This window comes from Poromitra crassiceps (assembly GCF_964638095.1).
Source record: "Poromitra crassiceps genome assembly, chromosome: 29".
NCBI classification, from domain to species: Eukaryota; Metazoa; Chordata; class Actinopteri; order Beryciformes; family Melamphaidae; genus Poromitra; species Poromitra crassiceps.
Genome location: NC_139641.1, coordinates 7,868,044 through 7,892,618, shown reverse-complemented (window position 1 = coordinate 7,892,618; position 24,575 = coordinate 7,868,044). Strand labels below are relative to the sequence as shown.

Genomic DNA, 24,575 nt, shown 5'->3' with positions numbered 1-24,575 from the left:
AGTCGTGGTAGTAACGTTGACTCGTGGTAGTAACGTTGACTCGTGGTAGTAACGTTGACTCGTGGTAGTAACGTTGAGTCGGGGTAGTAACGTTGAGTCGTGGTAGTAACGTTGACTCGTGGTAGTAACGTTGACTCGTGGTAGTAACGTTGAGTCGGGGTAGTAACGTTGAGTCGTGGTAGTAACGTTGAGTCGGGGTAGTAACGTTGAGTCGTGGTAGTAACGTTGAGTCGTGGTAGTAACGTTGAGTCGGGGTAGTAACGTTGAGTCGTGGTAGTAACGTTGAGTCGGGGTAGTAACGTTGAGTCGTGGTAGTAACGTTGAGTCGGGGTAGTAACGTTGAGTCGTGGTAGTAACGTTGACCCGTGGTAGTAACTCGTGGTAGTAACGTTGACTCGTGGTAACGTTGACTCGTGGTAGTAACGTTGACGTGTTGTTTCGTCGACTAGTCTATGCAACCCCTAATTCACACCACACAGACTGCTACAATATCACCTCTTTGACTTTAAAACTGCCATGTCTAGTGCATATGGCAGATTCTGAAAAAGTCGATTGATACCCCCCAAAAATGTATCCCATTACTTTAGTCTAGCTGGAGTATACAGTACCTGAAGTGCAAAATCAACTTGGGCTTGTTTTATACTTGTTTTAGAGATAAATCTATGTTTACTATCTACCAAGTGGAAGAAAACTATCTCAGAACAGTAACTGAATGTCCCATCTCAAGCCGAAGATGCTAGCAGGATATATACAAGCTGGGTGCTTTCAGTCTCTTGGCCACTTCACTGGTTTGTCATTAAATGGCTCTGGGCTCAAAAAGATATGAACATTCATGATTAACTTTCCATTGGAGAACCTGGTCACATGTTACCGTAGCGCCTCCCGGCTACAGCGGTGGTCGAGGCTTACAATGACAGGTCCCGGTCCCTTTTGTGAGTGTTGTAGCTGCTTTGACCTCTGACCTCTGACCACTTCAGTAGCAGGTGCGAACGAGGAGGATGCAGAGGAAGACGACGGTGATGATGGTGAGAGCGCAGAAGAGGAAGATGAGGCCGGAGAAGACGGGTCCCGCCATGGGGAGGATCGTCTTCGCCTCGGACGGGATCATGTTGGACATGCCCAGCATGTAGCCCAGGGCCCAGCCTACACTGGTGTCCTTCACCTGGAGAGGCGGGGAGGGGAGAGGAGAGGAGAGGAGAGGGGAGAGGAGAGGAGGGGAGGGGAGAGGAGAGGAGGGGAGAGGAGAGGAGAGGAGAGGAGGAGAGGAGAGGAGGGGAGAGGAGGGGAGGAGAGGAGAGGAGAGGAGAGGAGGGGAGGGGAGGAGAGGAGAGGAGGGGAGAGGAGAGGGGAGGGGAGGGGAGAGGAGAGGAGGGGAGGGGAGGGGAGGAGAGGAGAGGAGAGGAGAAGAGGGGAGGGGAGGGGAGAGGAGAGGAGGGGAGGGGAGGGGAGGGGAGAGGAGAGGAGAGGAGAGGAGAGGAGAGGAGAGGAGAGGAGGGGAGGGGAGAGGAGAGGAGAGGAGGGGAGAGGAGAGGAGGGGAGAGGAGAGGAGGGGAGGGGAGAGAGGAGAGGAGAGGAGAGAGGAGGGGAGAGGAGAGGAGAGGAGAGGAGAGGAGAGGAGAGGAAAGGAGAGGAGAGGAGAGGAGAGAAAAGAGGAAGATTCACTTTTGTCATTTTGTTCTACAGATTTCCCACACCTTCTTAAAGATGAAAACATCCTTCTCAATATACTTTCTACAGGTGCTACTTTATCCTTCAAAAGTTGCAGCTGTCATAAGATTGTGTTGCAAAATTGATTTCTCTACTGTTGACAAAATGTGATATTATTGTAAGTCGCTTTGGATAAAAGCGTCTGCGTGCCAAATGACGTAATGTCATGAAATTCAAGGATTTTCCAGTCCAAATTCCCTTAAATTCAATGACCCAACGCGGCATCGTTTGAGACACGGATCAAAGTGACTGTTAGAACACTTTGGATTTCCCCTGAAGTCAACAGTGTCAAAACAGGCCTGTCGTGACAAACTGAACCGATCCCCGGGGCCGTACGTGACACAGAACAGCCGTCTGGTTTCTCTGTACAGTGTGTCTGCTTTGTAACGTCCTCTTAAAGGAGCTTTCCATGTGTCCCGCTCCAGATCCCCCCAGAGGCAGGAGCGGGCACAGCAGCACAGTATCTGGCTTGTTGGCAGCTTGTGGAATGTGGGGGATAGCCCCAGGCCCAGTGAGGGAAGCCCCTTGTTTTCAGTGAATGAGTCATAAGGGGTAATATAATCATGTGCTATTTGGAAACAGTGATGTGTAACTTTTTTCTGGAGGGCTACTTTCTAGTTACGCCACATGAGTAATGGACTGAATGTCAGCCTGGGAATCTCCTTCTACTGAGGGACCGCCATTGTTGAAAGAGCCTTCGTGTCCCCAGGGTGCAGGCATGGAATAAATCACGCTGGCATAGTTAGATGATGAGTATGCGAGGCATCCATCTCTGCATGCATAGCTCCCAATGTGTGGTCTAATCCGCTTAGCACGGGGAGCAAATCAACTCTCAATAACTGTCAAACTATTCATCATTCATCTAGTTTGACAGTTATTGAGAGTTGATTTGAGTTAATGAGTTATTAATTTGAGTTAGTGTGGACCAGTGATGTCACTGGTCCACACCTTAAATGGGGACTTACCCCCCCACCAGATATGTGACAAAATGGCATGCTGCTTGATTAAAAAAATAATATTAAATATAGCCGCAAGCGGCGATGGGCGGGGTTCAAGCCTTGCGCAGATGACAAAGCTTCTGATTCTGACTAGGACATCCTCCTTGATATATCTGACAAGTTTCGCGATCATTGGACAAACAGGTGTGGAGTTACAGCCTTTTTTATGTTAAGCCACGCCCATTTCTGGCTTTTATGGCGCCCCCTTTTGGTCGAATTGCACAAAATTTGACACACATGGTCTAGGATGGTCTCCGAAGACCTCCTGCAAGTTTCGTGAAGATTCCTTAATCGGTCATGAAGTTATGACAATTTAGCTGTGAGGCCACTCCCTCTCACAACTTTAACGATTAATATCTCCGAAACGAAAGGAGATTTCAAAGGTTTCAAAAAGGCAGTTTGTAGAGCTTGCTCCATAGATGCTTCCTGCCGATTTTAGTGCAAATCGGTCCAACGGTCTAGGAGGAGAAGTCAAAAATGTGTTTTCCAAACTTTTCCAAATATCTCAAAAACTTTCCAGGCGGACATTGAGGGTCCTTATGGCAAATTTGTAGAGCAGGTCCACCTGAACATCTGGAAAAATAAAGTTTGAAAATCGGACCAACGGCGTGGAAGTTATGGCCTTTAACGTAAAACCGTCGATTATAGCGCCACCTTCAGGCCGATTCGAAAAATCTTTCTTGAGCAGCTACCAGCCAACAATATCTGTCATTGGGCCAAATTTCAGGTCTCTACCATTTACCAACTCACGGGAATTTGCATCGAGGCAGATGGAAAACGACAACGATAATAAACCGGCACAAAAACAATAGGGTTTCAGCCCAGGGCCGGTTCCAGAACAAGATGACTAGGGGTGCATCCTAGATAGGAAAGGGTGCAGATGCCCGGCCGAAGGCCGGGCCCACTCGGGCGGCCGGCCAAAGGCCGGCCGCCTGAAAAATTTGACATGTTATTTTACTAAAAATAATGCATTTGACCATCATTTCAAGTAGAATGATACCACCCAAGCAAGAATATTTCAAGTGTTTCAAGTGCTTTACTGAAATATTTGGACCATATAATGATAATTCAATTATCTCAACCTTAAAAGGTTACATATAGGTGCCAAAAAGCCATAAAATCACATCAAAGAACAAAGAAAAACAACAACTATAATTCAAGTTTAAACAGTACCGGTAAGTGTGCAGCTGTACTGTAGCATTTATTGAAAAAAAAAAAAAAAAAAAAAAAAAAAAAAAATTACTTTTCAACTGAGCATGCAGACAATTAAAATAAGGGTGCAATGCATGCTTTTGCACCCCCGTAGAACCGGGCCTGTTTCAGCCCCTTCAGGGCTTGAACCCCTAATAAAAGAAGCAGAAGTGTGTCTCCTCTTGTCTCACTACACTCTTTGGCTGTGTTCAGAACATTGTTTGGTTCAGACTGGAAAAATAAACCGGAAACGGCGCCATGACACTTTTCCCCGCATAGAGGAAAACACATTATATCAGAGTGTATCAGAGATAGAGTACGTTATAAATATAGCCACATTATACACAACTAACCAACGCTGGTCGTCCGTATGGAAACAGTGTTACTCGAAATGGCTAAAAGTTATATCAATTTGGTCATTCAGTGGCGTTTTACTGCCATGTAACATAACTAACTAGCCGCTAACATTAGCCACAGTAGGCGATTACCCACGATGCCTTGCGCTGTTAAAGGGCTTGTGCTACAAACGGGTCCATTGGAGTGAATCGAGATGTTGCAACTCTCCTGGTGTGAACTACAGTAATAATGACATGGAGGCCGTGACATAACAGACAGCCACATTTGGGACATTTTGGTTGGAGGCAAAAAAAAAGCAGGTTTGAACCCATAGAGGGCACTTTGCTGCCTGAAAATGATACACTTTGTACAATTGTAACAGATTGGTCTTAAATGTGGAGATTTTGACCAGAACCCTTCACATACCACACCAAAAGTGAAGAAAAAGCGTTTTGCATGTCAAGAAAGCTGCAGTTTGTCGTAAAACGCAAACGTCACATTTTCTCTCGTCTTGCACAATATAGGTCACACCAACACCAACATGGCCTAGCGGGAGAGAGAGAGACTATGACGTCACTTGAACTGATTTATAACTTATAGTGCAACCGTTTTATGACAAACTGCGACTTTCTTGACTTACAACGCTATCTTTTAAATGGACAAACCTCATATGTAAGGGTTAGGGTGGTGAACGGCGAGAGACAATCATTTTTTTATCTCGTTTGAATTAAACGAGATAAAAAAATTATTGTCTCTCGCCGTTCACAACCACTCATATTTTATTTATTATTATTTATTTTTTTACATACGTGCACTGCCAAGAGTAGCGGCAGCATTACTGTATAAACCAGAGACCAGACTATATCAAAAACATAAACACACAGTGGCGTCTTTCACGCATGCTAGCAAGCGAAACTGCTGTCTGTCTGACCACAGACTGTAGAAAGAGACGCAGGATAGCCAAGCGAATGTGATTGGATGAACGTTTGACGCTATAGGCCAATCACAGGCAGAGAGGGTGCCTCCAGCCTTCGCCATCATCCGGGAAAAAAAGGCGTGTGACTTCGGCTCTCTATTGCCGCTCAGATACAACAGTGTCTACCATCTTTCCTTTTTTGACCCACCTCTCTTTGGAAGTAGATGTTTCTCCAGGTCTCTTTGTCGAACTTGTATCCGTCCGCCAGCAGGGTGAAGACATAGTGACCAGAGTAGCAGTACGTCTTGAGGAATCGCTCAGAGATCCAACGCTTCTCTTCCTTCAGCTGCAAGACAGGAGAAACAAAGATCAGAGTCTGAGGTGCATGTTCATGTGATGGAAGTTCTCTGTCATTTAAGAGACTTGGAGGAAAGAGTTGTCTTCCTGTAGCCAATTGATTGCAAACAGACCCCCCAAAGTGTATGAAGCAAAAGGCGCATAACAGCAGTTCTAGACCCCTTAATTGAAGATATGATATCATACTTGGCTCATGATCAAATAGAATGGTAAAGTTCCAGAGATAAGGAATTTCTTGTGCTAACGAGGACCAATTAATTTAGCCACTAGCAGCTATCTTTCTCCAGGTCAGGTCCAAAGTATGACCTGAACTGGTTTGCAAAATCACACAGAGAGATAAGATCACATAACAGAGAATAGAGTCAGGGATAGAATATTATTATAGTATAATTTCCTCCACAGTTGAGTGAAGAGAATGTGAAATGCAGAAATAAAAATGACTGCAGACAGACACACAAGTTGCTGTGACAACAAGCCCAAACTGAGTCTGTCAACATGGCTGTTGTTGGCCGTGTTGACAGCAGTTTCAGCAGCTGCCAGTCTTCATCTGTAATTATTATTATTCCTTGGAAACAGCGGCCACTACAGGTCACGGGGAGGTAATTCTGCAGTAGTGTCAAAGATGTTATTGTTAGAGAACGACTCTAACCTTGCAAGGCATGCTGGATTTGCACGAGCTCATGAGACTAGTCAGCTAGCATGGAAACAGCGGCCACTACATTTTAAGATTTTACCAATTTACTACTTAAAACTAACGAGTAGGGGGGGTGTAAAAGCGCTCGTCTAGCGGAGACCAGGGCCGTTTCTCAATACCAAGAATGCGTTCTTGTTCTTGTGTTCTTGGGGCGAACGTTCTTGCTAGTCGTTCTTGGAAGAATGAACTTGCTAGGTCACAAGCACACATGACGCTGTTGGCAGTTTGAGACGAAGCGTTCTTGAGGGTATTGTGCAATACCAGCGCAGAGGCCGCCTGCAGTACTACAACAAGCCCAGTGTGTTTTTTGGGATCTTGGTGTTGTGAGGAGGATGAATTTCATTTTTGTGTTTCATTGTCCCATATACAATGATTTGAGAAATCCTTTATTTGAGAAAATCCAGTTGAAGAATCCTGATTTGTTTTGGCTGTCAGAAGGTCATATGTTGAGTTGGCTTTTTGATAAGGAAATTTTTGTTTTAGCCAGATTTATAGAAAATGCCTGGCGACTAAGACAGGGAACATTGTACCCAGTATAATTGTTTTTTTTGGAAAGTGAATGTCTCATGTGTGCGGGTGGGAAGCCGGTGGGGTACGAGTCCTGGTCGCTGCACTAGCGCCTCCTCTGGTCGATCGCGGTGCCTGCGGTGGGACGTGGGGGAGGGGAATAGCATGATCCTCTCACACGCTATGTCCTGCTGGTGAAACTCCTCACTGCCAGGTGAAAAGAAGCAGCTGGCGACTGCACATGTTGCGCCGCAGGGAGCATGTGCTAGTCTACAACTCTCCCCAGATTGGTAGAGGGGGTGGAGCAATGACCCGGGACAGCATGGGGGATTTAATGCGGCATTATTGGAGCAGAAAGACTGCACACTTGTGAGTTGGCCAAATACAATTTGAGAAAAAATGGGAGAAAACAATTATATAATAAATAAATAAATAAATAAATAAAATAATGACTCATTATACAACTACTGGTAAAAAAAAGAAGCCATGTTTCTGCCTGTATAGCATATTACTCAGTAATTACCAGGCAATGAGCAGTCTATCAGTGTTGTAAGTACCGTTATTGCAGACAAAAGAACCACTAGACTAGACCTTACAATACAATTACTGGTAAAAAAAACACTTGTATTACTCCGTAATGACCAGTCATTGTAATGCTATTACTAGTTATTACATCTATTTTACTCTTCAATCTGCCCCCTTCCTTTGCACTGTAGCAGCAGCAGGCAAATTTGAGAAACGTACAACTGTCCAGTGTGTGTGGCAGAATTCCTTCACTGCAGCCTCGAATCCCTCCAGCTCTGAGGTTCTGTTCATCCCCAGAGCCCTGGCAGTGAAGAAGAATCCAGCATATGCCTGGAGGGGACAACAGACAGAGTTGTAGTTCATTATTATGAATGCACCCTACACAGTATATGTCTGTGTGTGCGTGCAGCGTGGTCACAGTGGGTTTTACCATAAATTCCCCAGTGACGGGTGGCTGCTCGATGCCATTGAAGGAGCAGTTAGTAACTGCTCCAGAGCAATTCGTGAAGTCAAACAGGGACTTAACGACGCTCCGGCACTTGTCCGAGTCCGGAGCCCCCACCATGAAGATGTCTTGGTCTGGGTTGTAGTTGGCTGGCTTCTCTGTGCACTGCGTTTCGTAGATGAACGAGGCCTTCACGGTGATGTTGAAGCCCTCCGCGTAGCACGGGTTGGGAACGTAGGTGGGGTCTTGCGATGCCTGGAGGGTTAAGAGCAGGTGGAGAAGGGGAGATGAAAGGCAACGACCCAACACAGACACATATCAATGTTAATTACTATTACAATTACATTTTTATAATGAGAACTAGCGGACTTTACAGATAAGTTAAAAAAAATCTATTATTGCACACAATCTATAAATTCAAGCACTTTCAATGACCCATGTCTATTTTCAAAAACTTTCAAGACCTTGATTTCAAGGACCAGTGGGAACCCTGAGAGGAAGAGGGGAGTGTACCATTTGTTTACAATGTTTCTTATGATGGAACAATGTGCTTATCTCACAATACGATTTAATATGTGATGAAATGAAGCTAATATCACAATTTATTTTTCTACCCACGATACATATCGTCACACCTGGCATTAACATGTGTTTTCTGTGATCAGATTGCAATCAGATTGTGTTTTATCACTTGAAGGTGTAAACACCCCCAAAACGCATTGAAGATGGATTGCAATCTGATCGGCCAAACCACCTCCGGAGGTGGTCAGGGATGCATTGTGTACACATTGAACACAAGTGTAAATGCAATGTGTCCTCTCAATCTGGATACAGCAACTTTATGTGGATTGAATGAATTTACAGTCCCAGTTAGACAGGCATTAAATTAGATATGAGTTCCAGTTTTATGGGGGGGGGGGGGGGGAGTGTGTGTGTGTGTGTGTGTGTGTGTGTGGGGGGGGGGGTTGTTGGTGAGGTCCTTGGCGGAAGGGGTTTCCGGGCCTTGTTGGTGAGGCTGATGGCGGTTGGGAAGAAGCTGGTCTTGTGGCGGGTGGTTCTGGTCTTGGCAGACCTCAGTCTCTTGCCGTGGGGGAGTGTCTTAAAGAGTTTGTGGCCAGGGTGGGAGGGGTCGGACATGATCTTGCGAGACCGCTTCAGTGTCCTGGCTGCGTGCAGGTCCTGGAGGGATGGCAGGTTGCATCCGATTATCTTCTCAGCGCAGCGGATGATGCGCTGAAGTCTGTTGATGTCTTTGAGAGTGGCAGCAGCATACCAGACGGTGATGGAGGAGGTGAGGATGGACTCAACGATGGAAGTGCACCATCGTGGCCTGCGGCCTTTAGCATGCGCAAGCAGTGCTGCACTTTTACACACATAACATATTCTCATAGCATCTCTCCCTCTAATTACTATGAGCTTCAAGTTAGTATTTTCTTACAAGCTACCAGAGATACAGTAATGAATTTTCTCCCAGCCTAGCTGGATGATCAATATCCTTAACGACATAATGCATCCTTGACTGGTCTCCCCTTTGCCGGTTAGCAGCTCAAGGACAGATTATATAGAGACATAGTGAATCCTTGAGAGATCCCGTCTGTGCATACACATACACACACACACACACACACACACACACACACACACACACACACACACACACACACACACACACACACACACACACACACACACACACACACACACACACACACACACACACCAAAGACAAGCTGTGTGGCACCTTGACTATTTTGTCCAGAACCTTCTTCTCGACCTCGTTCTTGCCGTAGCAGAGGAAACTGTGTGTGTAGACGTTGTAAGGATAGCCGTACAGTTTGACCGGCATGTAGTCGGTCCCCGTGGCCCCGTCTGTGACTGCAAAGGCAATCTGGGTGGACGCCCCGCCGAGGTCCATGGACCCCACTGTCTTTGCCCCGTCAGGACGGACATAGGCGTTCCACAGGTTCTTCTGCAAACACAATGGAAGAAGGACAACTTTTGCAGACCTTTTATTATGGTGGCCTACAAACTGCTGATATAACACAAATTCACATTTTACAATAGAGATTATGAATAGAGATGTTAATTCCCCCCCACCCCCCCCCCCCGATTTTTTTATCCCCCATTAGTGCTAATTAATTTATTTATCCTGGTTGCTGCTCCACCCTCTGCCGATCTGGGGAGAGCCGAAACTGGCTCCATGCTTCCTCCGAGACATGGGCAGTTAGCCAGCCGCTTCTTTTCACCTGACAGCGGAAGCTTCACCGGTAGGACATAGCACGTGGGAGGTTCACGCTATTCCAACCAGTTCCCCTCCCTCCGAACAGGCGCCCTTAGCGACCAGAGGAGGAACCACATTAGCGACCAGGATATTGCATGTTTTTGGTGAAGGGGGTTCCTATATGAAGGAAACCCCCGGGAGGCACGGGGAGAACATGCAAACTCCACACAGAAAGGCCCTTTTGAAGACCCCACCCGGGCGGTGGGCACTCGAGGACATGCGGACGGGCACGCATTCCTTCAGCGCTCACAGCGTCCCAGGTGGGAATCGAACCCAGGACCTTCGAGCTTGTGAGGCGACAGCGCTTACCACTGCACCACCGTACCCCCCCATGTTTGTTGTTGTTGATGGTCCGAGTGAAATGTTATATGGTCTCTCTCGATTCTAAATATAGCTGAATCACTTTGTTTGAAGTAAACTATTTTTAGAAGCATTTTGCGAAACGTCTACAGAAAAATGGCTAGTGGTTCAAATAATAATAATAATGGTTTGTGACGTTGGTACTCTATGACAACAGGCAGGTAACAGCAAGTTGACTATTTGAACAAGTTGACTAGTTTAACACGTTTACTCGCTGACTTCATGGATTCCAGCATTAGGGTGATGTTGTTCACTTTGAAACAGCCCTACATACCGATGTCTTGGAGGAACTCGTAGATGTGTGGTTTCTGCAGGAGACCCAGCTGGCACATGCAGGTGAGAGCGTTCAGAGCTTTGTAGATGACAAACTCCTCTGCGTCACTCAGGCCCTGCTGCAGCAGAGGCTTCAGGATGGACGAGCTCTGCCAGCCTACGTAGGCCGCCACACCTGCATTACATTACATTATGTCATTTAGCACATTTTAGCACCGCCACACCTGCATTACATTACGTCATTTAGCACATTTTAGCACATTTTCTCAACAGTAGTGAAATCAACTGTGCAACACAGTCTATGACAGCTAAGACTGTTTTAAAGGAATACAGTAGCATTTGTAGAAAGTAGTTTGAGAGAAGCAATAATTAACATTTGGGGTGCACCGATCGATCGGCAAGCAATCTGTATCGACCAATTTTGACCTCAATTATGCGATCGGCTGATTGCCGATATTTCGACTGATTGCCGTTATTTTTTTATATTAATTTTCTTTTCTTTTTTTAATAAAAAAAAAAAGCCCTATCACTAATCAGGCTTTCCAACGATATAACATACAATGCCAATTGGTATTATTAAAGGGGAGAAATAATCGACCGAAATAACGTTTCCAAAGTTTTTTTGAGGAGTTTATATATGGGTGATCGGTGATCGGTCGATTATCGGTTGGGCAGATATTTCCCATAGGCGATCGGCAATCGGTGATTGGTGGCAAAAAACGTGATCGGTGCACCCCTAATTAACATTAGGTTTTAGGTTTTTTTTAGAAGAAGAAGAACAGGAAGAAAGATGTTAGTTCATGTTCATGTTAGCCTGCGCCACACAAACCACACCAAACACCAGCACAGAGGAGACAAGATTACTGCCAACTGTGCTTTTAGTGGGGCAGTAAAGCAGAACAATTGTGCATTTTGCAGTACAACTGGTTCCTAATTTCACGGTTTTCTTGCCCAAGGTGCAGCGTAGGGCTGTTCGATTTTGCCTAAAACTAAAATTGACGATTGTTTCTCGCAAAACCCGATTTTCGATTTCGATTTTGTCATACTATTATACTTCTCTAAACTTGTTTTGCTCTGCAGAGCTCTTTTTCCCCTTTTTTCCACAAGTGACAATTTACGCTTTTACTCTGAAGGCAGAACAACCCACCTTCCTGTTTTAGCTTACCGCTGCTATGCCTAACTTCCCTGGCTGTTGCTTGCTAGTCTGCAGTCACTTGACACTGGTGGATTTGATCGAGCACTCGGTGCTCTGTTGGAGGGATACTCTTGGTTCGATGACTCTTGCCTGTAGCGTGTGCCTCCGCAGTGTCTAAGGGACCACCCGTGCTCAGAGCTATATCTGTACTAGAATAACACAAAGTCACAACAGGTATGCAGGGAACTGCGATAGCAGTTAGGGGGAAATTCAGACACACAGGGTGAGTCAGCTGAGGCTGGTAACTTACAACCATGAAGCAGCAGCAGCAGAATCTATCAGTACTCGGTGGCCTCACGTGTTGTTTTGTTGTTATGTGAACTATAAAGGCAACATTTAATCGTCCGGTGATAACGTCTGTGTTCGTGTGCGCGCGTGAGTGTGTTGTGGCAATCGTTATCTTGTAGGCTACAGCCCACAGTGCAACAAGCTGCGCTCAGTGCTCACACTCTGTGCTTTTTGGTCGGAGGTGTTGAAATAAGTTAATTGCGCTGCTGTCTTTAGTAGCCAGTATCACAGCCTCTAGAGAGACTTTACAGCGGGGAGAATGGACAAGTAACAGCATGCGTACATGAGAGAGAGCCGCCCCGCGTAACATAATTACCCTAGCTAATCGATTTTACGATTTTCATTTTTGTAACATCGTCCTAACTAATTAATTCGATTACGATTCAAAATCGATCTATCTAGTGCAGCGGCTTCAAATTTGTTATGCATTGTTATTTTAATGCAGCTTTATAAACTATAAAAGTAAGTAACGTTGACTTCATAACCCAAACAATTTAAGACCTGGCAAAATCGTATTTAAAACATCTTACATAGTAAATACAGTCGAATTTTGGTATTTTTCAACCTACTATTTTTTTATTTTTTTATTAATGAAATGAAATGAAATTTTTGAAATTGGTGCAGTATTGACCAAGATGACTTCAGTTCAGTCACTTTTCACACATGCCCCTACTAGGGGTGGTGCCGATACCACTAAATCTGCCATGAGACGATTTCAATACGATTCGATTCAGGGGGGCTGCGATCGCTATTAGACGATACGTGTTCATTTATATCAGAGAGGAGCGAATATCCTCTCCCTCTTTTTCTTGCTGCCATGGCTCTTTCATTGTTTGTATGTGGAAAGAGATGCGCTTGGGGAGAAATGGTGCCAGACGTGGCGTGGAATTTCAAAATAAAATAATAGAAATAATCTTTATTTCTTATGGCGTCATGTGCGATTTGTATCAGTGCTGTTCATCGATGCTATTTGTTCGTTGATCATTGAATTGATGCATCGATGCAGATCATTGGCATTCTGGGGAAGCCCAGAAACTGTCCAGAAACTGCTTGAGGGTTAAAATTAGGGCTGTGGCGATTCACTTATCTCCCGATTCGATACTATCACGATTCTTGGGTGCCGATTCGATTTATATTGCGATTCTTAAGTATTGCGATTCTACGATTATTGCGATTCGATATTACGATTTATTGCGATTTTTGTTTCTTTTTTTCTTTTCTTTTTTCAGTTTGTTTGCTTTTTTACACTAGATTAGAACATGGGAAAAGTTTAATCATACACTAGAAGTCAAGTCAAGTCAAACTTTATTTCTATAGCACATTTCATACACAAGGCAACACAATGTGCTTCACATACAAAGACAAAACAATGTCAATATAAAAATCGCAAAAATACAGAAGAATACAAATGTAAACACACACACACACACACCAAGAAACCAATAATCTAACCATAAATTGTTGTGAAAAGAAAGGTTTTTAACCTACTTTTAAAGGTATTCAGTGTGGGGGCCTCTCTCAGGTTCTTAGGCAGGGTATTCCATCTCTTTGGGGCATAAATGCAAAAGGCAGCCTCCCCTGCCTTAGATGTGCTACGAGGGATGGTTAAAAGGCCGCTGTCTGAGGATCTGAGAGATCTTGCTGGATTGTATGTAATTAGCATGTCTTTGATGTACTGAGGTGCAAGGTCATTCAAGGCTTTATAAACAAGCAGTAGGATTTTAAACTCAATTCTGGTTTTGACAGGGAGCCAATGCAGAGACTTGAGAACGGGTGTAATATGTTCAAATTTTTTGGTCCCAGTGAGGACACGTGCAGCTGCATTTTGAATTAGCTGAAGTCGCTTCACAGCTGAGTTTGGGAGGCCAGTGAACAGACCGTTACAGTAATCTAGTCTACTTGTTATAAAAGCATGAACTAACTTTTCAGAATCTGGTTTAGATAAAAAACCTCTCAGTTTTGAGATATTTTTTAAGTGATAAAATGCTGATCTTGTTAATTGATTAATATGGCTGTTAAAATTTAGGTCGCTGTCTAAAATAACGCCCAGATTTCTGGCTTCGTATTTGCTCACCAGAGACAGAGAGCTGAGATGAGCTGCAATTTTTTGTCTCTGAGTTTTTGCACCAAAGATGAGTATTTCTGTTTTTTCTTTGTTTAGTTGTAAGAAGTTTTCTGACATCCATAAATTGATGTCATTGATACACTGGGTGAGGGAGTGTATGGGATGTACAGTGGTAGACGGATCTATAAGCGTGTTTTACCGCAACGCGGCGTTACTTCTGTTTGCCGTTAGTATGTGGTATCAAAGTGGGACACTAGGGGGCGGCAGCGCACAACTACCTACAGTACAGTATATGCAGCGCACAGCGCACACACACACTGACACAGCACAGCGGTGATCAGAGAGAGACAGACAGAGAGAGAAATGTTATGAGCCAGTAGGCTCATGTATTTATTGAAGACCAGTTAATTAGTCTTCAGTCAGTTCCATGAGTGTCTTTTTTCATGGTCCGACTATCCCAAAATGCATGTGTGTGTGTGTGTGTGACTACAGTAAATAAATGTATTTATTTGTCTATTTATTTGTTGTTGTTTTTAACTGTTGTTTTAGCTGGCTATAAATCGCGCACACGCACACACACACACACACACACACATGAAAAACACCGATCTATATATATAGGCTATATTTCTCTAATCAGAATGGATTCCTTTTATAATGTTGTGGATTTATATAGCACCTTGAAAAACACAGATCGAAACCTGAAACCTGTGCAATCAAAGTCCATTGTCTCACATTTTTGCACGTGCCCCGCCCGTGACTGCCCACTGGATTGTAATCAGGGGTGAAACATTGCATCCCAAGTGTCTAGTGATTACACTGTAGCTACTGTAATCACTGTTCTTTGAGATTAAGTGCATGTGGCTTGCGATGGGGGTGGAAAGGTACACTCTGCTTTGTCTGTGAAACCGGGGGGGGGGGGGGGGGGGAGTGCAGGCTGTTTTTTCAACAGTGCAACAGAGTGTGTGTGTGTGCGCGCGATTTATAGCCAGCTAAAAAGAATGTTTTTTATTATTATTATTATTATAGCAGGTGAGTCAGTCAGCCTTATTTAAACATTTTAAGGCAGAATATTTATGTCTCTCCCCTTGATTAAGGTGTAGGCTATGGGAGTTATTTATTTTGTTTATAATAAAACATATTTATACACACACACACTGGCACACACAGGCATATAACATCAGGCTATATATATATGTAGGCCTATAATTATGATGAGTGTTTTACTAAAGTGTAGTGTACAAATATTGGCTTGACACACAGTCTCAATGCGAACACGTTTATTGTAAGTTTTACAATATAATCAGTGATATTGTTTTATGAAAAGCAAATTAACAACTTTAAAAAACACAACTTTTGTGGTCCAAAACTGTTTATAATAAAACAGGTACACTCTGCTTTGTCTGTGAAACCGGGGGGGGAGTGCAGGCTTGGAGTGCAGGCGTCCTTTGTCTTCGGCTTCACCCAGTTCAGACCCTCTCCAGCAATACACAGGCGAGCCGCCGTGTGCTTCGGGTCATTATCTGTTGGAAAGTCAACAAAATACTTTAGTATAGGCTACTATAGATTCAATAACTAATTTATTGATATATCTACAGGTATACATGTAGTGTTTTTACCTTACCTATCTTCCTGTTGCTTCCCCGCCGAGTTCAACCACCAAGGGCAGAACTGTGTCGAGGTGGTCGATGTATCGGTTGCAGGTTTCTCGCGTGAGTTTTGTGGTCCAAAACTCGTGGATAGCCTGCATCAAGGCGTCCTTTGTCTTCGGCTTGCACTTCCGTCGAATGTAGACCTTCATTTCATGCCACACCAACTCAATGGGGTTTAAATCGGGCGACCTATGATATCAATGACAGTCAACAAATTAATAACAATAATAACATAAATAAAAAAAATAAAAAAATAAAACAATAATAATAATAAAACTCACTCAAAAAATAAAACAATAATAATAATAAAACTCACTCTGCTGGTGTCTTCACCCAGTTCAGACCCTGTTCAGCAATACACAGGCGAGCCGCCGTGTGCTTCGGGTCATTATCTGTTGGAAAGTCACCAAAATACTTTAGTACAGGCTACTATAGATTCAATAACTAATTTATTGATATATCTACAGGTACAGTATACATGTATTTTTACCTTGAAAGAAGCGATGTCCCGTCACAGAAAATCTACGTTTCACATAGGGTGCAGCCAGTTTTCGAATAATCTCTTCTTCATAGAAGATCCGATCCATAATCCCTATAATACACAGTTAATTTAGAACATTAGATGTGATCATGCAACATGTGACATGCGTTGACATTGTGCCATATTTGCAGGCATATATTTGCAAGCACCTACCTTCAAAAATCAGCAGTGGCCCAGGTCCTTGACGACTGATGCAACCCCAAACATGCAGTTTCAACGGATGTTTCGGAGCAGGCTTGGGGATCAAAAGACCTGGCTTATTGTAGCATCTCTTGGCGTATGATTCCATAGCCACCGTGCTTTCATCTGTAAAGATGACGTCATCAAACTTTTCCCCAGAGTCGATCCAGGCTTGGGCTTGTTGCACGCGCAGAAGTTTGTTTGCCTCTCGTATCATTGGGACAAGTCTGAAACAGGAAGACATTAATAATAATATAATTATTGTAATAATTATTATATTATAATATATATAATTTTGATAATAATATTACCTTACTAATAATAATTTCTTAATAGCCTATGCTAATATGCTTACCGAACTTCGCCATGTTTCCATTTCAATGTCTTCATAGCCGTCTTTATCGATGTGGTACCAATACGCACATTGTGAGTATTGGCAAGCTCACTTTGGATCTCCGTCGGATTACGCTCTCCTTTGTTGTCGACCAGGATTTTGTCGATGGCATCATGAACTGAGCTGAAATTAAAGAAAAGTCATTTAATGGTTTACATCAATGAAACGTGTGGTCAATTTCTTTCTTTTGTTATATATTTGCAATTTCAGTGGGCTACAATCAAAAGCAAACCTTTTAAGTTTGTAGGGTGTGCGGCTCTGTTTAAAAGCTGGCGGTTTCCTGCAGTGTCGTCGGATAGTGTCGAGTGTGGCCTGAACACCAGCATATTGCAGATAGCTGGCTATTTCCCTAGTGCTGCAGCCCTTACGTGCCATCTGTCTGATCGATTCACTGGTGTGTTGCTTCAGTTTCCCCATGATGTGAGAGTCAGAACAATATCCTACTGTTAAACACTATTCTATAAACATTCTTTGCGGACCTGCATGAGGTGAGAGGATGCTCGGTTAACCACGCCTCCGGTTAACCACGCCTCCTTGTAGGGGCATAAATAGCACAGGTTGACGGCCAATCCCATTAATGATGGAGACCACCGACTTCTACAGACAACGCCGAGCCGTGCTTCGCCCATCGCGCAATGCCTCCCTAACCCCTCAGAACAAGAAGAAGCGTGCAGCTCGAGGCTTGGAGAACAGACCTCCTTCAGCCAAGCGAGCTCCCCCCGCTCCTCCAGCCAAGCCAGCACCACCACCACCACCACCAGCCAAGCGAGCACCACCTTCGAAAAAACGCATGGTGCCGAAAAAAGCGGTATGTACAAGTTATATAGCCTACAGTATATAGACGGTTTTCATATTATTATATTATAGAAATATTATATATATATTATAGAAAATGGATCTTATCACGTCTCTCTCTAGTGCCTTCTCCGCTGCGTACGCAGCCACTGGAATGTTAAATCTTAAAATTAATTTCGTGGCTTTTCTGTTCCATATTGTAGGGTGCCGCTCTCATGGCTATCTCAGAACTGGCCTATACTGTACCGCCGGCAGCAGCAGCAGGAGGTGACGGTGACGGCGACGCGTCGACACTGAGACGGAGAACTGAGGAGCTGAGGACGGCTAGACAAAGGGCCGCTGCGCAGTTAGCCGAAGCCACTGCTACTCACAATGCAGAGATGGAGAGCATGCGAGAAGCCACGCAGAAGCAGGTCGATGCTCTGATGCAGCAGAACAGGGCCGCCGAGATGAAGGCGGAAGCGAACAGCAATGCGCGGCTGCACAGGCTGACTGAGGAGATGAGCCAGATGAGGAGAAGCTTCGATGGAGAGATGAGCCAGATGAGGAGAAACTTCGATGCGCTGCGCGAGGAGAACGCGTCTCTTCGGTCGGGGGACCGACAGACCCCAGACACACCTGCTCCCGCTAGGGCGGCATCTACACCAGCTCTACCCCCCGCCAGGTCAGCTGCTCCCGCTAGGGCGGCATCTACACCAGCTCTACCCCCCGCCAGGTCAGCATCAGCCAGCCTCCCTCAGCAGTCTCTCCTGGGCCTTCACAGGCAACACGCAGAGCTGCGAGCTGTCCCTGTGTTGACGCCACGGCACGAGGAATTCCTCCGCACGAAAAGTCAAGGACGCGTCGACAGATATGGGGCTTTGCTGTTCCGTTTGGTCATCACAGAGGAACAATATCGGGCCTGGGGTATGACGACCAATTGGGATGGCTCCAGAGGAAAATGGGCGCTTCCGGAGAACCTGCGACGCTTCATTATAGACACCACGGCTGAGCAGTATCCCACCATGACTCTTGCCGACGAGAAGTCTGTGATAAACCGCATTAATGAACTGTTGCGAACACCACGGCAATTCAGCTCATTTTATTTGTTCCCCCTCTAGACTAGCAGTATGAGTATGGCTGAGAACTGAAACATTTCTTGTTGTTTTTTCACTTCACAGCATTTTTTTTAGCCTTTTTTGTAGGACATATTTTGACTTTTTTGACTTGACGTGTTATTACAATTTATACACTGCAATTTCATTATTTTCAACATTTTCTTAAAATAAACGTGTTTGCATTTAGACTCTGTGTGTGTGTGCTTCTTGTAGCCTACTGTATTCTGTGTCTTTTCACAAGGCCCTATTGTGGCTATCATTGAAAATGTTTTAATCACATGAATAAACAAACGTCTTCAGTCAGATTTTTATTAGTATTATAGTATTTTAGATGAGGTTAGTGGGGAAAATTATAACAGCTATATGCAATGAAGAAACTCTGTTATATGCATCAATAATCTCCTTTATTAGGCCCATTTAGTATTATACTATAGTCTCTTATTACTATATTTAGTAGCCTAAATAAAAATGAAATAAATAGTCTACTCTATATAGGCTACAAAACACAAGTTATCCGAGTTTTAAAACTAAATTAAACTAGGCTAAGGCACATTGGGAAAACCTTCATCATTTCTCACACACAAAATAAAAAATAAAGTAGCCTGGTAAAAATTTACCAGTAGATATTGCTGTGTAAAATAAATAGACTACAAAACGAATTATGCAATTATCTTAAAGGGCCCATATTTTGCTAATATAATGTATTATTATTTTATTGTTGGCCTCCAGTAGAGTAACTTATTGCATCAGTCATAGTTTAAAAAACTCATTGTTTATCTTGTACTGGCTCTCACTGCCCCCTTCAGTTCACCCTCTGTCTGAAACGCTCTGTTTTTAGGTCCTGTCCCTGAACCCCCACCCTCCGGAAAATACTCCAGGTGGGCAGCGCGAGGAGTTTTTGCGTTTGCAAACTTCTGCCCAGAGAGCTATCGCTGTAGAAGCGAGACTGTCTGTCTGTCTGTCTGTCTGTCTGTCTGTCTGTCTGTCTATCTATCTATCTATCTAGATAAGATAGATAAGATAGATAGATAGATAGATAGATAGATAGATAGATAGATAGATAGATAGATAGATAGATAGTCATGCATAACAGAAACAGACAGGCGATCTCTGCTATGGCTACTAAATTTGGTAGTTGTAAAACAATTATATCAACGAGCAACTGATTGTCAAAACGAATTTGACCATCGATGAAAAACGTGACTTGGACATAAAGCAAGCTATCAATTGATTTATCAACATCCCCCTAGCTATCTACAGCTCCGCTAGGCCGGGCTGCACCCCGACATTTCCTTCGGTGGCTGGCCAAGCAGGGATTCTATTACCACGGCCTGCCATAACGTTACACCGGGAGCTTCACACTAGCTAATGTAGCTAGTTAGCTAACTTCCCAAATGCTTGTGACTATAGTGTGCCTCTCCTAGCAAAGGCTACACGGACCAAACCAAAATGAGGACTTGGAGAAGTCAGCAAGTTGGACTAACGTTACAAGTTCTGAAAATATGTGCCTTTCGTCATTCATCGGTTGTTCATGTCTATAAGGCAGCTGTGCTGCTAGGCTAAATAGCAAGTGCTAACATTACCCAGCCGGTAAGTAACGTTAGCGCTTCCTAGCAGCACATTGGACCGATGCTGGAATGAGACACATATTTTCAGAACTTACCACTTCAGTCCTACATCCTGGCTCACTTCCATGTCGTCTCCTTGTTTTTGCGGTCTGGAATCCGTTATTCCATGAGACTACTACTGTTGTGTTAGTCCCAGACAGCCAGGCTAGAGAGAGCCTGGTGAGTGGTGACGCCGCCGCGGGTTACTGAAACACAGAACAGGGAAGAGAGGGGAAGGGTGGGAGCTAGCGTGCGCGCGCTGCGCGCCGGCCGGCGGCAACGCTTTGTTGCCAGGGTAACAAGTCCTTACTGACGTCACAAAAATTATGGTTCTCGCACAAAATCGCCATAAATCCATGTCATCTCGTCTACGAGAGTTCATAGGCGCGAGGGGTGGTTCATGGGGGTAACATTAAAACACTTTCACATATTTATTTGAAGCTTAGCCCATGTTTAATATGACCATCCAAGATTGTAACAACCTATATATGATACAAAATTAAGAAATGCATAATATGGCCCCTTTAAATAAACGAATTAAGCATGTATCGAACTTCAGTCAGGCCTAATCGCCTGTAGTATTTCGGGCGGCCGTGCTGCTGCTCCCCGGCACGCTGGTGTGCCTGGGCCATTAAATCTTCTCCTTAAGGTTAAACCTTTTAAGGAAAACATAAGCACAAGATTTAAGGGTGTTTTGTGCAGCCGATTCAATTTTAAGGACACCTTAACTCTAACTCTGACACGCTTATTGATCCGTCTACCACTGTATGCTCTTCATCATTGTGGCTGCAGGCCTGCCACTAAAAGACGTGACATTAAAACATCACAGGACGCCATCTGCACAGCTTACCGGCATTATGCGGTTCCAAAGAAAGCAACACTCAATACCCGAGCAGCTATTGAACGCCGCGCGGGAAAGAAGAATGACAAAATGGAAATGGTATTGTGTGTATGGTTGACCACGGTCGTCCTGTGATTTCCAGCGCCAGCGCTGATGTGGTGTGGCCAGTGTGGGTTTAGAGGGCAGACCAGAGCAACAGTAGGCTGCTTGGGATCTGTTTCCCTCTCTAAGCCAACAGGATGTCTTTAATGAACCACAGTGTGTTTGAACTGTCGCATCTCACCAGAGAGCAGTCCAGCCCTCATCGCTGGCGTGCTCGACATGAAAAGGAATGCGCAGAGCGAAATAAGAAACATACTAAAAACTGAAAATGTATCAAATCCAGGAAACGTTGTCTCGCACACAAAGACCACAAATCAAATGTTGACCATAATGGAGGGGAATGTATTGTAGAGGTTTTGTGTGACTGGTGTAGCCTAAATAAAAATGAAATAAATAGTCTACTCTATATAGGCTACAAAACACAAGTTATCCGAGTTTTAAAACTAAATTAAACTAGGCCAAGGCACATTGGGAAAACCTTCATCATTTCTCACACACAAAATAAAAAATAAAGTAGCCTGGTAAAAATTTACCAGTAGATATTGCTGTGTAAAATAAATAGACTACAAAACGAATTATGCAATTATCTTAAATAAACGAATTAAGCATGTATCGAACTTCAGTCAGGCCTAATCGCCTGTAGTATTTCGGGCGGCCGTGCTGCTGCTCCCCGGCACGCTGGTGTGCCTGGGCCATTAAATCTTCTCCTTAAGGTTAAACCTTTTAAGGAAAACATAAGCACAAGATTTAAGGGTGTTTTGTGCAGCCGATTCAATTTTAAGGACACCTTAACTCTGACTCTAAGGGAAATCCGTCATAAGATTTAATCGAATCACACACGCATGCACGCACGCGCGCACACACACACACACACACACACACTGACACACACACACAGTAGCATAACATTAAATTATCTCTGCTATGAAGAAACTCTGTTATATGCATCAATAAAAGGCCTAAATAGCCTAAATAAAAATGAAATAAATAGTCTACTCTATATAGTTTTTAGTTATTTAGTTTTAAAACTAAATTAAACTAGGCCAAGGCGCAAGGACTAATCCTATGGGTCTAATGCGCAATAGCACATATTTGTAGCATAAAATTAAATGATCTCTGTCAATTTAAAATAAAGTGCAATTTAAAATAAATAAAAATAAATAACAGTCTTTCTTTACAGACTGCTACGCCTAGTTTTGCGTTCACCTTCAGGAATACAAGCTGCCCGCGTATGTTTCTTATTCCGTTCTACATTAACCAGTAATTCTGCCCGTTTTATGCCAGATATTAAATTCAAAACATACGTTGTTGGTCAGGATCTATTCTGTATGAAACGTTAACGTTGCTTTGTGCCTTTCTATATTGCTGGTATGTTTGTGAATGCATTCGCAGCGGTGCCGGGCCGGAAAGCCAAACAGCACCGCAACGACTTCATAAAATTTAATCAACCCCCCCCTCCTAATAATAGCCATATAAGACAAATAAAAATGTTACTATAATAAACATAGGAATAAAACAAACAAGGTGTTTCCGTACAAGAACAAAAACAGAGCAAAAACACAACCCTATCGAACTTCAGTCAGGCCTAATCGCCTGTAGTATTTCTCTCAGTCGGGATGCTCTCAAGGATGCTCACAGATGACACCTGGTGGTCAACGGTGCAACTACACCTCGATTAGTTTTAATGCCGCCGCGCGTCATTACACAGCTTGCGGTAAGGCACGCTTATTGATCCGTCTACCACTGTAGGTCATCAGGGGATAGTGATATATATAATTGAGAGTCATCTGCATAGTTATGATAATTTATTTTGTGTTTCTGTATAAGCTGTAAGAGTGGGAGCATGTAAAGATTAAAAAATAATGGTCCAAGGATTGAGCCTTGGGGTACTCCGCACTTAATGCCCACTCTGTCCGAGGTGAAGTCACCAACAGACACAAAAAATTGCCTGTCATATAAATAGGTTTTAATCAGTCGGCAAGGCCACCAGTCTCTTTTTGAGGCCAATGCGGAAGTTGCCATACTCTCAAATGGCCAGTGGGGGGCGCAGCTTGTGTAACATCATCCCTGAACGTCCATTCAACTCTATGTGAAATGAGCCAACTTCTCTCTCGGTCTCTGTCTTAAATAAACACTTTACAAATGAGTTTATGGTCTGAAAAAACAATTTCAAGTATTTTTCATGCTCTCAAGGCTCCAGTTTTTTTAATTATAGCCCCATTTCGAGGAAAATAGGCGATATACTTCGGATATTGGGAAACAGTAATACCTCCGCCCGTTAGAGGCAGCAATGTGCCGCAAAGGCATCTAGTCTGCGGAAAGTACACGAATAAGAAAACCTAGCAAAACAAGGCTAGTATGGCTAGCAGATAGCAAGTCATACTTTAGCAAATTATCAGAAAATAGCGCTACTTTATGATATTTTAATAATGTTAGTAGACACACGTAACTGTATAGATGGCATACATGTAACGTGACGCTCATAACATGGCGGACCATTTAACGTTATCTAACGGTATGTAAAGTAGCCTAACGTTAAATGGTCTGTCCATGTTATGAGCGTCACGTTACATGTATGCCATCTATACAGTTACATAAGGTTAAATGTTAACGTGACATAACATCACAAGTTTTTGCAGACTTGAATGCTGTTGGTCGTTTGTTCAATTTGCTTTTCTGTATGGTATTGGACATTTAAAAATGATACATACTTGTCTTGAGGCATCCGCCAAGCTCAGCAATTTGTTATCCTTATTTTAAAACATACTTTATCAGATCGATATAACTCAACATAGCCTAAGGTCTTGCACGAATATGTCTACTGGTAAATTAGGCATATATAGATAATCTACCAAGCAACACTTGATACAAATATAGGTAACCATTTCACAGCAGTACAGCCTACCATGGTGGAAAATTAACCATTCTTTAAGTTTGAATGATATCAAAATATATGTTGCATGGTGTAGCCTTTGTTTATGTCGAATTGTTACAGATAACCATATTTCAATAAATATAAATCATTCGTTGATTTGAAGCAGTCGGTTGGTTCTCCATCTTCATTCTTCTTCCTGGTCATTTGGTTGAAGCTGGTTCACTCGACATCAAATATCTTTATATCACATCTTATTAACAACCTGCCTGCTCTGACCAGACAACTATAATGGGCTCGTTCTATGAGATTTGGGGTACATTCGGGTACATGATTTACTTGCACATAGCCTACAC

At 43.6% G+C, this 24,575-nt stretch overlaps 1 protein-coding gene and 1 pseudogene across 2 annotated transcripts in view; both read right to left on the bottom strand.

Moving 5' to 3' along the window:
* Window positions 1–973: 973 nt before the first annotated feature.
* LOC310800032 (ectonucleoside triphosphate diphosphohydrolase 3-like) overlaps window positions 974–24,575 on the bottom strand; it is a 146,044-nt pseudogene continuing 122,442 nt past the window's right edge. The window contains exons 5-9 of the transcript in view: window positions 9,418–9,645; window positions 7,662–7,931; window positions 7,451–7,561; window positions 5,357–5,494; window positions 974–1,162 (exon numbers count right to left, since the gene is read on the bottom strand). The product of the transcript in view is annotated as an ectonucleoside triphosphate diphosphohydrolase 3-like (transcript). The remainder of the gene's footprint in view (window positions 1,163–5,356; window positions 5,495–7,450; window positions 7,562–7,661; window positions 7,932–9,417; window positions 9,646–24,575) is intronic.
* Window positions 10,584–24,575, bottom strand: part of LOC310800237 (phosphoinositide 3-kinase regulatory subunit 4-like) — a gene marked incomplete at its 3' end in the record, with an annotated part of 43,633 nt that continues 29,641 nt past the window's right edge. Inside the window, exon 11 of the mRNA XM_083662819.1 lies at window positions 10,584–10,765. Coding sequence (XP_083518945.1) covers window positions 10,584–10,765 — 182 coding nt within the window. The remainder of the gene's footprint in view (window positions 10,766–24,575) is intronic.